Source organism: Ranitomeya imitator, chromosome 2 (genome assembly GCF_032444005.1).
Source record: "Ranitomeya imitator isolate aRanImi1 chromosome 2, aRanImi1.pri, whole genome shotgun sequence".
NCBI lineage: Eukaryota > Metazoa > Chordata > Amphibia > Anura > Dendrobatidae > Ranitomeya > Ranitomeya imitator.
The window spans coordinates 275,123,748-275,140,407 of NC_091283.1; the positions used below are offsets into that span (position 1 = coordinate 275,123,748).

A 16,660-nucleotide genomic window follows, 5' to 3' on the forward strand; every position below is an offset into this window, starting at 1 on the left:
TTTTTTTTGTTAGAAAAATTGTTATATATGGTGATCCATAGTGCATTACGTGTTTTGTGGTACATTTCTCCTTCGCCTCATTTGGGGACACAGACTGTGGGTGTATGCTGCTGACACTTAAGTGATACAAAGAAAGTTAGCTCCTTCTCTGCAGTATACACCCTCCTGCTGGCTCTCAGCTAACCAGTTCTGGTTCAGACCCCAACGTTTTTATTTTATTTGTTACTTTTCTGTAAATTTTTATTTTTTAATTTTATGGAGTGAAGGGGGCAACGGTTCCTTTCAAGGTTCCGATCTCCCCCGAATCATCAACAGGTGAGCATGGCGAGTATACCTCCTCGTACCCTCTCGGCGCCCCGAAGGGAACAGTCGCCCCAAAGATAGCTCAGGCATGGCTTCCCACGTCGCAGGAGAGGTATTACAGCACAGTAGACCCCGTTACAGGTAATAACGTTAACAATACAATAAAGTAAAATAAGACGGCCCTGCTTGTGAGAGCTTACAATCTACAATGAGGTGGGGGAGATAAAAAGTACAGGTAACATAGTAACATAGTTAGTAAGGCCGAAAAAAGACATTTGTCCATCCAGTTCAGCCTATATTCCATCATAATAAATCCCCAGATCTACGTCCTTCTACAGAACCTAATAATTGTATGATACAATATTGTTCTGCTCCAGGAAGACATCCAGGCCTCTCTTGAACCCCTCGACTGAGTTCGCCATCACCACCTCCTCAGGCAAGCAATTCCAGATTCTCACTGCCCTAACAGTAAAGAATCCTCTTCTATGTTGGTGGAAAAACCTTCTCTCCTCCAGACGCAAAGAATGCCCCCTTGTGCCCGTCACCTTCCTTGGTATAAAGAGATCCTCAGCGAGATATTTGTATTGTCCCCTTATATACTTATACATGGTTATTAGATCGCCCCTCAGTCGTCTTTTTTCTAGACTAAATAATCCTAATTTCGCTAATCTATCTGGGTATTGTAGTTCTCCCATCCCCTTTATTAATTTTGTTGCCCTCCTTTGTACTCTCTAGTTCCATTATATCCTTCCTGAGCACCGGTGCCCAAAACTGGACACAGTACTCCATGTGCGGTCTAACTAGGGATTTGTACAGAGGCAGTATAATGCTCTCATCATGTGTATCCAGACCTCTTTTAATGCACCCCATGATCCTGTTTGCCTTGGCAGCTGCTGCCTGGCACTGGCTGCTCCAGGTAAGTTTATCATTAACTAGGATCCCCAAGTCCTTCTCCCTGTCAGATTTACCCAGTGGTTTCCCATTCAGTGTGTAATGGTGATATTGATTCCTTCTTCCCATGTGTATAACCTTACATTTATCATTGTTAAACATCATCTGCCACCTTTCAGCCCAAGTTTCCAACTTATCCAGATTTATCTGTAGCAGAATACTATCTTCTCTTGTATTAACTGCTTTACATAGTTTTGTATCATCTGCAAATATCGATATTTTACTGTGTAAACCTTCTACCAGATCATTAATGAATATGTTGAAGAGAACAGGTCCCAATACTGACCCCTGCGGTACCCCACTGGTCACAGCGACCCAGTTAGAGACTATACCATTTATAACCACCCTCTGCTTTCTATCACTAAGCTAGTTACTAACCCATTTACACACATTTTCCCCCAGACCAAGCATTCTCATTTTGTGTACCAACCTCTTGTGTGGCACTGTATCAAACGCTTTGGAAAAATCGAGATATACCACGTCCAATGACTCACCGTGGTCCAGCCTATAGCTTACCTCTTCATAAAAACTGATTAGATTGGTTTGACAGGAGCGATTTCTCATAAACCCATGCTGATATGGAGTTAAACAGTTATTCTCATTGAGATAATCCAGAATAACATCCCTCAGAAACCCTTCAAATATTTTACCAACAATAGAGGTTAGACTTACTGGCCTATTATTTCCAGGTTCACTTTTAGAGCCCTTTTTGAATATTGGCACCACATTTGCTATGCGCCAGTCCTGCAGAACAGACCCTGTCGCTATAGAGTCCCTAAAAATAAGAAATAATGGTTTATCTATTACATTACTTAGTACTCGTGGGTGTATGCCATCCGGACCCGGAGATTTATCTATTTTAATCTTATTTAGCCGGTTTCGCACCTCTTCTTGGGTTAGATTGGTGACCCTTAATATAGGGTTTTCATTGTTTCTTGGGATTTCACCTAGCATTTCATTTTCCACCGTGAATACCGTGGAGAAGAAGGTGTTTAATATGTTAGCTTTTTCCTCGTCATCTACAACCATTCTTTCCTCACTATTTTTTAAGGGGCCTACGTTTTCAGTTTTTATTCTTTTACTATTGATATAGTTGAAGAACAGTTTGGGATTAGTTTTACTCTCCTTAGCAATGTGCTTCTCTGTTTCCTTTTTGGCAGCTTTAATTAGTTTTTTAGATAAAGTATTTTTCTCCCTATAGTTTTTTAGAGCTTCCATCCTGCTTTAGTAGTGCAAATGCTTTCTTTTTACTGTTAATTGCCTGTCTTACTTCTTTGTTTAGCCACATTGGGTTTTTCCTATTTCTAGTCCTTTTATTCCCACAAGGTATAAACCGCTTACACTGCCTATTTAGGATGCTCTTAAACATTTCCCATTTATTATCTGTATTCTTATTTCTGAGGATATTGTCCCAGTCTACCAGATTAAGGGCATCTCTAAGCTGGTCAAACTTTGCCTTCCTAAAGTTCAGTGTTTTTGTGACTCCCTGACAAGTCCCCCTAGTGAAAGACAGGTGAAACTGTACAATATTGTGGTCGCTATTTCCTAGATGCCCAACCACCTGCAGATTTGTTATTCTGTCAGGTCTATTAGATAGTATTAGGTCTAAAAGTGCTGCTCCTCTGGTTGGATTCTGCACCAATTGTGAAAGATAATTTTTCTTGGTTATTAGCAGAAACCTGTTGCCTTTATGGGTTTCACAGGTTTCTGTTTCCCAGTTAATATCCGGGTAGTTAAAGTCCCCCATAACCAGGACCTCATTATGGGTTGCAGCTTCATCTATCTGCTTTAGAAGTAGACTTTCCATGGTTTCTGTTATATTTGGGGGTTTGTAACAGACCCCAATGAGAATTTTGTTACCATTTTTCCCTCCATGAATTTCGACCCATATGGACTCGACATCCTCATTTCCTTCGCTAATATCCTCCCTTAAAGTGGACTTTAGACAAGACTTTACATAGAGACAAACCCCTCCTCCTCTCCGATTTTTACGATCCTTTCTAAACAGACTGTAACCCTGTAAGTTAACTGCCCAGTCATAGCTTTCATCTAACCATGTCTCGGTTATTCCCACTATGTCAAAGTTACCTGTAGATATTTCTGCTTCTAGTTCTTCCATCTTGTTTGTCAGGCTTCTGGCGTTTGCGAGCATGCAGTTTAGAGGATTTTGTTTTGTTCCAATCTCCTCGCTGTGGATTGTTTTAGAAATGTTCTTACCTCCCTTCTGAGTATGTTTTCCTGGGTCTTCTTTGTTCAAGTCTAATGTTTTTCTTCCGGTCCCCTCTTCTTCTAGTTTAACGCCCTCCTGATGAGTGTAGCGAGTCTTCTGGCGAATGTGTGTTTCCCAGGTTTGTTGAGGTGTAGTCCGTCTCTGGCGAGGAGTCCATCGTACCAGTAATTCACACCGTGGTCCAGGAATCCGAATCCTTGTTGTCTGCACCATCGTCTTAGCCAGTTGTTTGCATCAAGGATCCTGTTCCATCTCCTGGTGCCATGCCCGTCTACTGGAAGGATAGAAGAAAAAACTACCTGTGCATCCAGTTCCTTTACTTTCTTCCCCAACTCTTCAAAGTCTTTGCAGATTGTCGGTAGGTCCTTCCTTGCCGTGTCATTGGTGCCAACATGTATCAGAAGAAATGGGTGGACGTCCTTGGAGCTGAAGAGCTTTGGTATCCTATCGGTCACATCCTTGATCATCGCACCTGGAAGGCAGCATACTTCTCTTGCAGTTATGTCCGGTCTGCAGATGGCTGCTTCTGTGCCTCTCAGTAGTGAGTCTCCCAACACCACCACTCTTCGTTGCTTCTTGGCTGTACTTTTTGCTGTCACTTGTTGCTGTGTGCCCTTTTCTTTTTTGCTTGCTGGTATTGCTTCATCCTTAGGTGTGCCATCTTCATCCTCTACAAAGATTTGATATCGGTTCTTCAGTTGTGTGGTTGGTGATTTCTCCATGGTCTTCTTGCTTCTTTTGGTCACATGCTTCCACTCATCTGCTTTTGGAGGTTCTCTGACACTTTTTTCACCTTCTGTGACCAGTAGAGATGCTTCTGTTCTGTCTAGAAAGTCTTCATTCTCTTTGAGTTTCAAAGTTGCTATTCTTTCTTCCAGACCCCGCACCTTTTCTTCTAAAAGGGCCACTAGTCTACACTTCTGACAGGTGAAATTTGATTCTTCTTCTGTCGATCTGTGAACATGTAGCACATGCTGCAGCTGACCATGTAGGTTGTCACATCTGCCATGTTGCTCCTAGATCCTGCTGACTTGCTGTGTGTTTTCCTTCTTGTGTAATCTACTCAGCCAAGCTCTCTTGCAATAATGTCCTACAGGCACGGTTTGGTGATGCTTTCCAAGCAGCTGGTCCCGGCTGTACCCAACGATCTTCTAGCTTAGGGAGACTTTGCTTTTCCCAGAAGGCACCTGGAATATGCAAATTAGCCTCCTCAAGCTTGAATCCCTGGTTTGGTGATGCTTTCCAAGCAGCTGGTCCCGGCTGTACCCAACGATCTTCTAGCTTAGGGAGACTTTGCTTTTCCCAGAAGGCACCTGGAATATGCAAATTAGCCTCCTCAAGCTTGAATCCCTGGTTTGGTGATGCTTTCCAAGCAGCTGGTCCCGGCTGTACCCAACGATCTTCTAGTTTAGGGAGACTTCGCTTTTCCCTGAAGGCACCTGGAATATGCAAATTAGCCTCCTCAAGCTTGAATCCCTGGTTTGGTGATGCTTTCCAAGCAGCTTGTCCCGGCTGTACCCAACGATCTTCTAGCTTAGGGAGACTTCGCTTTTCCCAGAAGGCACCTGGAATATGCAAATTAGCCTCCTCAAGCTTGAATCCCTAGTTTGGTGATGCTTTCCAAGCAGCTGGTCCCGCCTGTACCCAACAATCTTCTAGCTTAGGGAGACTTCGCTTTTCCCCGAAGGCACCTGGAATATGCAAATTAGCCTCCTCAAGCTTGAATCCCTTGTAAGTGTGTATTTACAATGATGTATTAACAATGATGGTCCAGCCATCTTCAGGGGGTGGGGGGTAGATGGAGATAGTGAATGGGCTGCACACACAAACATGAAATGACTTTGATTAGTTAACATGGTAGGCCGCTCTGAACAAATGTGTTTTGAGCGAGCGCCTAAAACTATGGAAGTTGTGGATGGTCCTAATATCTTGGGGTAGAGCATTCCAGAGGATTGGCGCAGCGCGGGAGAAGTCTTGGAGTCGGGAGTGGGAGGTACGGATTAGTGCAGAGGTTAGCCGAAAGTCATTTGCAGAGCGCAGCGGTCGGCTGGGCCGATAGACCGAAATGAGGGAGGAGTCTGGGAGTCTTTTTATAGCCTCACTATGCGGCCAATCTTTGTCGTTTATACTCTGAACCTTGGCTGAGTGCATCTGACTCTGGTGTGTCTCTGCTTTGTGCATGTACTACTGTCTATTTGTTTGGTTTCTGATCTGGTTCCGTCCCTGTTGTGATTCTTGCCTGCCGTTTCTGTACCGTCTATTGCCCATTCTGGTTTACTGATCTCTTGCTACATCCTGACTATTCTTCTGTCTGCCCCTGTATACTGCGCCGACCTCTCTGTATTTGACTTTGGCTTGTGTGACTACGTGTTTTCCTGTCACCCCTATTTACATCCCTGGGGTGTCTTCTCGGGTGTCTTCTCCCTTTTGCACTTTTCCCCCGATGCCACTGCAGCCCCACGCTGTGGGCTCAAACAGCGGTGCTAGGCTCCGCCCACCCCTCTAACTCACGGTCACGTGACCGCATGTCCTGTTTGTTTTCTCTTGAGAGTGCCCAGCTCCTACAAGCACCACTGGTACAGCTCTCATGGCTCACCAGGGTCACAGGCTGTCCCCAGCACCAGCCATCCAGGCCAACCCCCTGTTCAGCTGCCAACCCCCTGTTCAGCTGCCAGTGAGTGCCCGTCGGGTCGCTAGTTCTGACAAAGGTCTTGACCACAGGTATCGGCATCAGAATATCGGCATTTTAGGCATCAGAATAATTTTGATAAGATTAATTCGATTCACAACAGACAAATGCAGCTTAGACCAAGCCCCTACCTTAGCCTTAAGAGTTTCCAGTACCGGTGTCAGATTCTTATGCAAATAATTTGTAATTGGCAAAGAGATTAATATCCCCAGATACTTGAATTGGTATGCTATCTTAAGTCTACCCCCTTCTGTAGAATCACCCAGCTCACCTCCCACATCATCCACCATGATTAAAATTGATTTATTCCAGTTTATTTTTAGTCCTGATAGAGAGCCAAATCCCTCGATGAGCCGCATAGCATTGCTCAATGAGTCATGCGGGTCTCCCAGAAATAGCAGTATATCGTCAGCGTAAAGCGCTATCTTCTCCTCTATCGACCCATATTTAAACCCTAAAACCTCGGTGGACTTGCTGCTGCAACACTGACAGAGCAGTGGTAGCTGTAGCTGACTTGTGAAAATGGGCGCTCATCAGAAGATGCAAGAGTAGTCAGTAAACGGGTCTGGGTCGCAACAGGTGATTAAAAGAGAAGCCAGGAGCTGAGCACAGAGGACTGAACCAGAGGAGAACAAGCTTGTATCTGGCACCTTCCAGCAGCGCTGATATTGCTGGATTGGTTTATTGAAGCCATGTTGCTTTTCAAAAGACTTTGAGCCATTAATAATGTGGAAACCTGTTTTTCCACTGACCGATGATGGACCTGAGTGGGGACTTAATATCACATGACTAAAGTTTTTATTGGTATTATTTTTGCCTGCAATACAGTTTGGTGGCTTTTAATTCGATATTTGGGAAGCAGAGTGAACAAACAGTGAAGCACGATGATCTACTCGTGCATCTTATGAGATTTTCTATTGGCCTGTGAGTTGTCAATGTCATGGTAAATCAATATTTTACTTAAACTGTGTGTAAAAATAGCAAGTTAAGTAGAAAAGTTCAAAAATATAAGTCAAGGATATTTTATTCAAAATTTGTTTGATTTTATTCTTGGCAGATGACTGTACCAGGAGACCAGAGGGACAGCTGACATCTTCAATTTTTAAATCAGATGATCTTGAGATTCCACAGGATACAATTAAAGTAAATGCCATTACTCCAGATATACCATCATCCCTTCACAGCGATGATCTCTCATCTGATCCTTTCAAACAGGTCCTGTCTTCTGATTCATTACAGACTATTAAGGAAAATCAAAGTCATAAAATAAGCATTCGAAAAGTAACTGGTCATAAAGCAAAAAAGTCATTTTCAAGTTTAGAATATGAAGAGCGTTTTCCTTTCGAAAAATCTTTTGTAAAACATCAAAAAATTCACACAGTAGAGAATTACTATTCTTGTTCCAAGTGTGGGAAATGTTTTAAGAAGAAATCATATCTGGTTCTTCACCATAGAACTCACACAGGGGAGAAGCCATTTTCATGTTCAGAATGTGGGAAATGTTTTATGGACAAATCAAACCTTCTCAGACATCATAGAATTCACACAGGGGAGAAGCCATTTACATGTTCAGAATGTGGGAAATGTTTTACAGTGAAATCAGCTCTTCTCAAACATCAGAGATTTCACACAGGGGAGAAGCCATTTTCATGTTCAGAATGTGGGAAATGTTTTATGGGCAAATCCAACCTTCTCAGTCATCAGAGAATTCACACAGGGGAGAGGCTATTTTCATGTTCAGAATGTGGGAAATGTTTTATGGACAAATCAAACCTTCTCAAACATCATAGAATTCACACAGGGGAGAAGCCATTTACATGTTCAGAATGTGGGAAATGTTTTACAGTGAAATCAGATCTTCTCAAACATCAGAGATTTCACACAGGGGAAAAGCCATTTTCATGTTCAGAATGTGGGAAATGTTTTATGGGCAAATCAAACCTTCTCAGACATCAGAGAATTCACACAGGGGAGAGGCTATTTTCATGTTCAGAATGTGGGAATTGTTTTACAACTAAATCAGGTTTTCTCACACATCAGAGATTTCACACAGGGGAGAAGCCATTTTCATGTTCAGAATGTGGGAATTGTTTTACAACTAAATCAGGTCTTCTCTCACATCAGAAATTTCACACAGGAGAGAAGCCATTTTCATGTACAGAATGTGGGAAATGGTTTAAAACTGCAACACATCTTAAAACACATCAGCGAACTCACACAGGGGAGAAGCCTTTTTCATGTTCAGAATGTGGGAATTGTTTTAAAACTACAGCACATCTTAAAACACATCAGCGAACTCACACAGGGGAGAAGCCATTTTCATGTTCAGAATGTGGGAGATGTTTTACAGAGAAATCAAGTCTTCTCAAACATCAGAAAATTCACACAGGGGAGAGGCCATTTTCATGTTCAGAATGTGGGAGATGTTTTACAGAGAAATCAAGTCTTCTCAAACATCATAGAATTCACACAGGGGAGAAGCCATTTTCATGTTCAGAATGTGGGAATTGTTTTACAACTAAATCAGGTCTTCTCAAACATCAGAAATTTCACACAGGGGAGAAGCTATTTTCATGTTCAGAATGTGGGAAATGTTTTAAAACTACAACACATCTTAAAACACATCAGCGAACTCACACAGGGGAGAAGCCATTTTCATGTTCAGAATGTGGGAATTGTTTTACAACTAAATCAGGTCTTCTCAAACATCAGAAATTTCACACAGAGGAGAAGCTATTTTCATGTTCAGAATGTGGGAAATGTTTTAAAACTACAACACATCTTAAAACACATCAGCGAACTCACACAGGGGAGAAGCCTTTTTCATGTTCAGAATGTGGGAAATGTTTTAACCGTAAATCGTTTCTTGAAAGACACCAAAGAACTCACACAGGGGAGAGGCCTTGTTCATGTTCAGAATGTGGGAAATGTTTTAGAGATAAATCAGTTCTTCTCAGACATCAGAGAATTCACACAGGGGAGAGGCCATTTTCATGTTCAGAATGTGGGAGATGTTATACAGAGAAATCAAGTCTTCTCAAACATCATAGAATTCACACAGGGGAGAAGCCATTTACATGTTCAGAATGTGGGAAATGTTTTAGAGATAAATCGGTTCTTCTCAAACATCAGAAATTTCACACAGGGGAGAGGCCTTTTTCATGTTCAGAATGTGGGAAATGTTTTAAAACTACAACACATCTTAAAACACATCAGCGAACTCACACACGGGAGAAGCCTTTTTCATGCTCAGAATGTGGGAAATGTTTTGTGAAGAAATCATTTCTTCTTGGTCACCAAAGCACCCACAAAGGGGAGAAGACTTTTTCTGTTCAGCATGTGGGAAATATTTTGTGAAGAAAACATCTCTCCTTAGTCACAATAAAAGTCTCATAGGGGAGAATCCTTTTTGATATTTCCACAGTCACGAATGGCTCAGTATGTGCTCAGGATTTGATGCAGGTAAAATTTGCACCTGAGTTCACTGGCAGGTCACCTGCATTTTTTACATGTGTATTTGATGCGTTTTTTTTCATTGCATATGTTTTTTTGTGTCACTTGGAATAAAGCTAATTGAAAGCTGGCTTCTGGGAAGGAAAAAAATAGTGATTTCCTGTTTGTAGATATATTGGGATATGTTCCCACAGTCAGTATACACTGTGGGTTGGGCCCTGCATTCATTCGCAATGTCCAACCTGCAGCATCCAGCTGTAACAGCATAGTGGATGGTATTTCAAGAAATCCCATGTCCACTAGGCATGCACCGACTCTCACGGCTCACCCGCAGAGACGGACATGCAGCACGTCTTTCCAGACTGCAGCATGTCCATTTATGTAGTGGAGACTCTTCGTCTCCGCTGGGTAAATTTCCCATTCACTATCATCAGATTTGGTAAAACCACAACATCTTCCTAGTCACATGCGTATTAATTGTGGGAACGCAGCTTACTTCGCATGTGTACTAATTTATATAATGGTGAATCTTATGACACAGCCAGAAATACATGACACATTAAGTGAAGCAAAGCACACAGAGGTCCTTTCCTTTTTAATAAATAAATAATTAAAAAAATATGTCCTTGGGTCCTCCTATATTAATTAACCAGCGAGAGTAAAGCAGACTACTGGGACTGTTATTTAAGTTTGGTAAGGATCCAATATCCAAGAATCTTACCAGCCTGATATTACCAGGCTGCAGCAGTCTGCTTACCTTGGATGGTTAGCACAAATAGTGGGATCCCCTCCAAAAAAAAAACGGCGTGGGTCCCCCTATTTTTGTTAACCAGGCAAGGAAAAAGGAGACCGCTGCGGCCTGGTATTCTCAGGCTGGTGAGCAGGGCCGGTTTTAGGGAAAGTGGGGCCCTAGGCAAAAGTTTATAATGAGGCCCCAAATAGTAACATATTGCACATCACACAAAAACATTTTGGTTGTAGCTACATGCGTTGATTTCAGGCCACTAAACGAGTGTGATCAACAATATTGAAGTCATTCGCCACTTGTTTCCCAGCTTCTTTACACCTGCTGAGGAATAATGATGGGGACAGAATGATCACTAGTAGATCAATCTGTCCCTGTACAGTATCATCTTACCAGCATATCTGCAGTTTTCACTGGGCGATGTGCTGATGAGAAGAAGGATGTTTGTTCCGGCAAAACCAATCACACACACACACTTGCATACATACATACATACATACATACATACATCCACAGATAGAAGCATACACACAGATGCACACATATTGTACATACACAGATGCACACATACATACTGTATATACACAGATGCACACATACATACTGTATATACACAGATGCACACATACATACTGTATATACACACATGCTAATCTGTGATATCAGATGAGCCCTGGATGAGGTCACATAGTTCAGCTGGAGAGGGCTGCAGAAACAACTGTGGGGGATGGGGCACAGAGCAGACTGATATTAGCCCCCTGGTTCTGCAGTGCTGTCCCGTGCAGTGAGTTCCTCCCCCATCTCTTCACATTGAGGAGATGCCGCAGCCTGCTCCGAATAGAACAGTGGAGGGAGTAGAAGACACACTGCAAGTCCTGCTCGTCCTCCACTGTTGTCCCTGTGTGCTGTGCAGCCGAGGCCCCGACCACAGGTGAGTACTCACCATTGGGACGCGCCATGCAAGAGGACAGACTGAAACCAGTGAGCGCTCTCCTCAGTCTGGTGGGGAAAGCGTTCATTGGCTAGCGTCTCTCCCTGCATGACACGCCCCCTCTTTGAACTCCTGCATTTCGCGCCCCGCTCTCTCTCCGGCACTGGGTGTTCCATGATTACAGGAGGGAGTGAAAGGGGCCTGGTCTCCGCAACATAAATGGACATGCTGCGGTCTGGAAAGACCCTCCGCATGTTCGCTTACACAGGGCTGCCGCAGATGTCTCTGAACGCATAGTGGAGATGGGATTTCTTGAAATCCCACCCATTATGCTGTAACATCTGGACGCTGCGGATGAACGCATCATCAAACCCGCAGCGTTTACTGTCTGTGGAAACATACCCTCAATGTTGTACATATTTTGCTTGAAAATCAACTCTTAATAAACTTCAGAGCAGTCACCCAAGGGAGAAGCTTTTTTATGTTCAGAATGTTGGAAATGGTTTAACTGACAACAACCCCTTGTCATTCCTCATGTTTGGCCTCATTAAAATAAAAACACTCCTCTCTTCTGTGCCGGCGCCGTTTCAGCGGTGTCAGGACCCACATTCCCGAGGCTCACTGAGGGTGTTACATCACACGAGCCCTGCTCCCAATCACTACCGGCTGTACTGTCCCCGCCTTTGGATGTATTGAATATCAACTGGCAGCCAGGGCGGCGGCTGCTCTCTGACTTCCTCCTGATGTTTGATTTGTCCGAAGGTGGGGGATGGTGATGCCAGTGCTGATTGGGGGCAGGTTTCACATGATGTAACAACCTCACATGAACCCCGGGGACGCAAGCGCCGACACTGCTGGAAAATGCCACACAGAGAATCCATTACCATACCTGGAGTGTGAAAAATGAATTAATGGAAAATCATATTATATGTTATTGACAAATTGTACAAAAGATATAACAGACAGTCGTATAATTGAATGAGAACGGGAGATTACTTTACAACTTACCATAGGTTTGTGACTATAAGACTGTTATAAAAAAATATTAAAATCCATACAGCAACACCTGCCTATAAGCCCCAAATCAGTAGTGCTCAGATCGCTGACTCCAGCCATGTCCTGATCACTATCTATATGGAAAGGTAAAATCACGATCTTGAAATTCTGCAGGAGTGAAGCTATTATTAATGTTGGGAATTTATAAAATCCTGAAGGGCTGAGAACATCCCACCACCCGGCCCACGTGAGGTCATCAACGAGGGGTGTCTGGGTGTAACTTAGGTGCTGATAAAAGGTCAAGGCTAATTATGATCTGGGTTCATGCAGAAAGATATATATCAGTGTATGTACGATCCCGTTCACTGGACGTTCCCAATCGCAGTGCTCTCCTTCACTAAGACAAATCATCTCTGTGATCACCATAGTAAGTTTCCTGTGTTAATCTTGTTTATTTCATGCACTGCATATGATGTATTGTTTAACCTCTTTGTAAAATCTTTTTTATAAATCAGATAAATTTTTCTTGAATTTTTCAACATACAACAAAAGACAACACCCATCCAAACCCCCTCCCCCTTCTTGTTCTGAACCACATAGCAATTAGCAAGTATCTTATTATATTAATCAACATATTTAATCTGAATACGGCAATCTGTATATTCATGTGAAAATAAACATTATGAAAGAGAAGTCCCAAGTCTCCAAGTTCTTTAGTTTTCACCTGAAACAGGAAGGACATTATGGGAACAGATTTTATTTGCTTCACTCCAAGGACGTTAATCTGACATATCTCTATCGATACAAGTAATAATATTACCCAGCTATCGCCAAGTAAGGACATAATATCCATGTCTTGGTGAATTCTCCAATCCTCCCATATTTTACAGGATTCATGCAGGGCTCTCCTCTTTTTATATAGTCCTTCCAGACGTAGCAGTGGATTCATTTTTTTCCATAAATTCCCTAAATGTAGGTGGCGCCCTGTCCAAGTGTGCTGCTATAATTTTCCTGGCTTGATATAATGTTCTTTTTATGTTCGCATCTTCAGCATCCTCTGGTTTGTGTAGGAATCACAACCCTAAACACCGTGATTATGTCGTCTATGACTTGGTCCAGAAATTCCAGATGGAACCACATGACCAAAACATATGTAGCAAATCGTCAGGGCCCGAACCGCATCTCGGACACAAGTCTTCCTCTCTTCCCCCATTTTATGCAGGAATTTGGGAGTCCTGTGTACCAGATGCAGCAGGTCCATCTGTGACAGCCTTTGTGCCTCACTAGTGGACAGCTGGGGAATCGAGGATAATATGTCATCCCACTGCTCAACGTCCGTTACCCCAACATCCTGCTCCCATTTCTCTTTAAAGGGAAGGTACTGCAATTTTTTTTCTGTATTAAAAAGGATTGTTTATATAAACAATTATTTTTAATCCAAAATTATTATTTTTTACTTTATTTTTTTTTTATTACTATTTTTGCAGCCACTGGGTGCTGCCATTTTGCTTTGCAGGAGTGTAAGAGTCCCAGCACGACACTTGTACTCTGCAAATACGGCTGCCGTGGGCACAGGAGACAGCGGTCACCCGCCGACCCTATACCTAGCATTGAGCTGCTCCCTGCTGTGATCTGAGCATGCCCCCCCGGGCTGTCCACATCACAGCAGAGGGAGCGGACCGGCGCCATTGTTCTGGAGCCCACAGTGTATATGTGAGCTCCACTTTCCCCTATAACCGCTCAGCTCAGTGAGAGCCGCGCTGTTCTAGGAGGGGCCGCTCCATCTGTCTCCCTCACACTGTCAGCGGGCGTTCCCTGTCATCTGCAGCCAGCACACGGGCAGCATCATCTCTCCTGGTGCCCACGATCACTGTAGTGGTAAAACATCACTGCCACCTCCATAGAGAGGAAGAAGATGGTGCAGAGAGGTAACACAGAGACAGAAGGGGAGGCCTCTGTGCTGCTCCTGTGTGATACCTAATCCTATCCTGTGTGATACTGTGCTGAGCCGTGTATCTAATCCAATCCTGTGTGATACTGTCTGCTGAGCCGTGTATCTTATCCTATCGTGTGATACTGTGCTGAGCCGTGTATCTAATCCTATCCTGTGTGATACTGACTGCTGAGCCGTGTATCTTATCCTATCCTGTGTGATACTGTGCTGAGCCGTGTATCTAATCCCATCCTGTGATACTGACTGCTGAGCCGTGTATCTAATCCTATCCTGTGTGATACGGTCTGCTGAGCCGTGTATCTAATCTTATCCTGTGTGATACTGACTGCTGAGCTGTGTATCTAATCCTATCCTGTGTGATACTGACTGCTGAGCCGTGTATCTAATCCTATCCTGTGTGATACTGACTGCTGAGCCGTGTATCTAATCCTATCCTGTGTGATACTGTGCTGAGCCGTGTATCTAATCCTATCCTGTGTGATTCTGACTGCTGAGCCGTGTATCTTATCCTATCCTGTGTGATACTGTGCTGAGCCGTGTATCTAATCCCATCCTGTGTGATACTGACTGCTGAGCCGTGTATCTAATCCTATCCTGTGTGATACTGTCTGCTGAGCCGTGTATCTAATCTTATCCTGTGTGATACTGACTGCTGAGCTGTGTATCTAATCCTCTCCTGTGTGATACTGACTGCTGAGCTGTGTATCTAATCCTATCCTGTGTGATACTGACTGCTGAGCCGTGTATCTAATCCTATCCTGTGTGATACTGACTGCTGAGCCGTGTATCTAATCCTATCCTGTGTGATACTGTGCTGAGCCGTGTATCTAATCCTCTCCTGTGTGATAGTCCGCTGAGCTGTGTATCTAATCCTATCCTGTGTGATACTGACTGCTGAGCCGTGTATCTAATCCTATCCTGTGTGATACTGACTGCTGAGCCGTGTATCTAATCCTATCCTGTGTGATACTGTGCTGAGCCGTGTATCTAATCCTCTCCTGTGTGATAGTCCGCTGAGCTGTGTATCTAATCCTATCCTGTGTGATACTGTCTGCTGAGCCGTGTAAGGCCGGCGTCACACTAGGCGTAAGTAAATACGGTCCATTTTTTACAGCCGTAATACGCAGTAATTGTCCCAAAACACTGTTTCGTATTCAATGCGATTGTTACGCACAAATTTATCCGTGTCATCCGTACGGCGATTTTTTTTTTTTTTCCCCCCGCAGGCTTGCAATATATATATATATATATATATATATATATATATATATATATATATATATATATATAATTAGATGGTGGCCCGATTCTAACGCATCGGGTATTCTAGAATATGCATGTCCACGTAGTATATTGCCCAGCCACGTAGTATATTGCCCAGCGACGTAGTATATTGTCCAGCCACGTAGTATATTGCCCAGTCACGTAGTATATTGCCCAGTCACGTAGTATATAGCAGAGGCACGTAGTATATTGCCCAGCCACGTAGTATATAGCAGAAGCACGTAGTACGGTATATTGCTCAGTCACGTAGAATATTGCCCAGCCAGATAGTATATAGCAGAGCCATGTAGTATATTGCCCAGTTACGTAGTATATTGCCCAGTTACGGAGTATATTGTCCAGCCACATAGTATATTGCCCAGCACGGAGCCTTCCGAAGGCCCGTTGGAAATCCTGCTATACTTACCATCCGCCGCCTTTGCCGCTCCTCGCCACGCTCCCGGGACCGCTCCATTGCAAGCGGCAAGGTCCTTGTCGTGCAGGACCTGCCGTGATGTTGCGGTCACATGACCGTGTAGCGGTCACATGACCGTGACGTCACGACAGGTCCTTTTCGCGCAAGCGCACAGGACTTGTGATGACGTCACGGTTACATGACCGTGACGTCACGGCAGGTCCTTCTGCCACACCATCCGTGCGACCGGAACGTGCCGGTTGCATCGCGAGGAGCGGGAAAGGCGGCGTAGGTGAGTATATAATCATTTTTAATTTTTTAAAATTATTTTTAACATTCGATGTTTTTACTATTGGCGCTGCATAAGCTGCGTCAATAGTAAAAAACTTGGTCACACAGGGTTAATAGCAGCGGTAACGGACTGCATTACACCAGTGGCATAACGCGGTCCGTTACCGCTGCCATTAACCCTGTGTGAGGGCAGACTGGAGGGGTGTATGTGGGCGCTGGGCAGTGAGGGCGGGGAGTAAGGAGCGGCCATTTTCTTCCGGACTGTGCGCGTCGCTGATTGGTCGCGGCAGCCATGACAGGCAGCTGCCGCGACCAATCAGCAAACGAATAACCGTTACAGACAGACAGAAGGACAGACGGAAGTACAATTATATAGTAGATATATACTATATACCGTATATACTCGAGTATAAGCCGACCTGAGTATAAGCCGACCCCC

The 16,660-nt window shown here is 43.8% G+C and overlaps 1 protein-coding gene across 2 annotated transcripts in view; it reads left to right on the top strand.

The window, feature by feature from the left end:
* Positions 1–12,991, top strand: part of LOC138666900 (zinc finger protein 585A-like) — a 30,983-nt gene extending 17,992 nt beyond the window's left edge. For both annotated transcript variants that reach the window (XM_069755078.1, XM_069755079.1), the window contains exon 7: positions 7,231–12,991. In XM_069755078.1, coding sequence (XP_069611179.1) covers positions 7,231–9,530 — 2,300 coding nt within the window. In that variant the 3' untranslated portion in view covers positions 9,531–12,991. The remainder of the gene's footprint in view (positions 1–7,230) is intronic.
* The last annotated feature ends 3,669 nt before the right edge of the window (positions 12,992–16,660 follow it).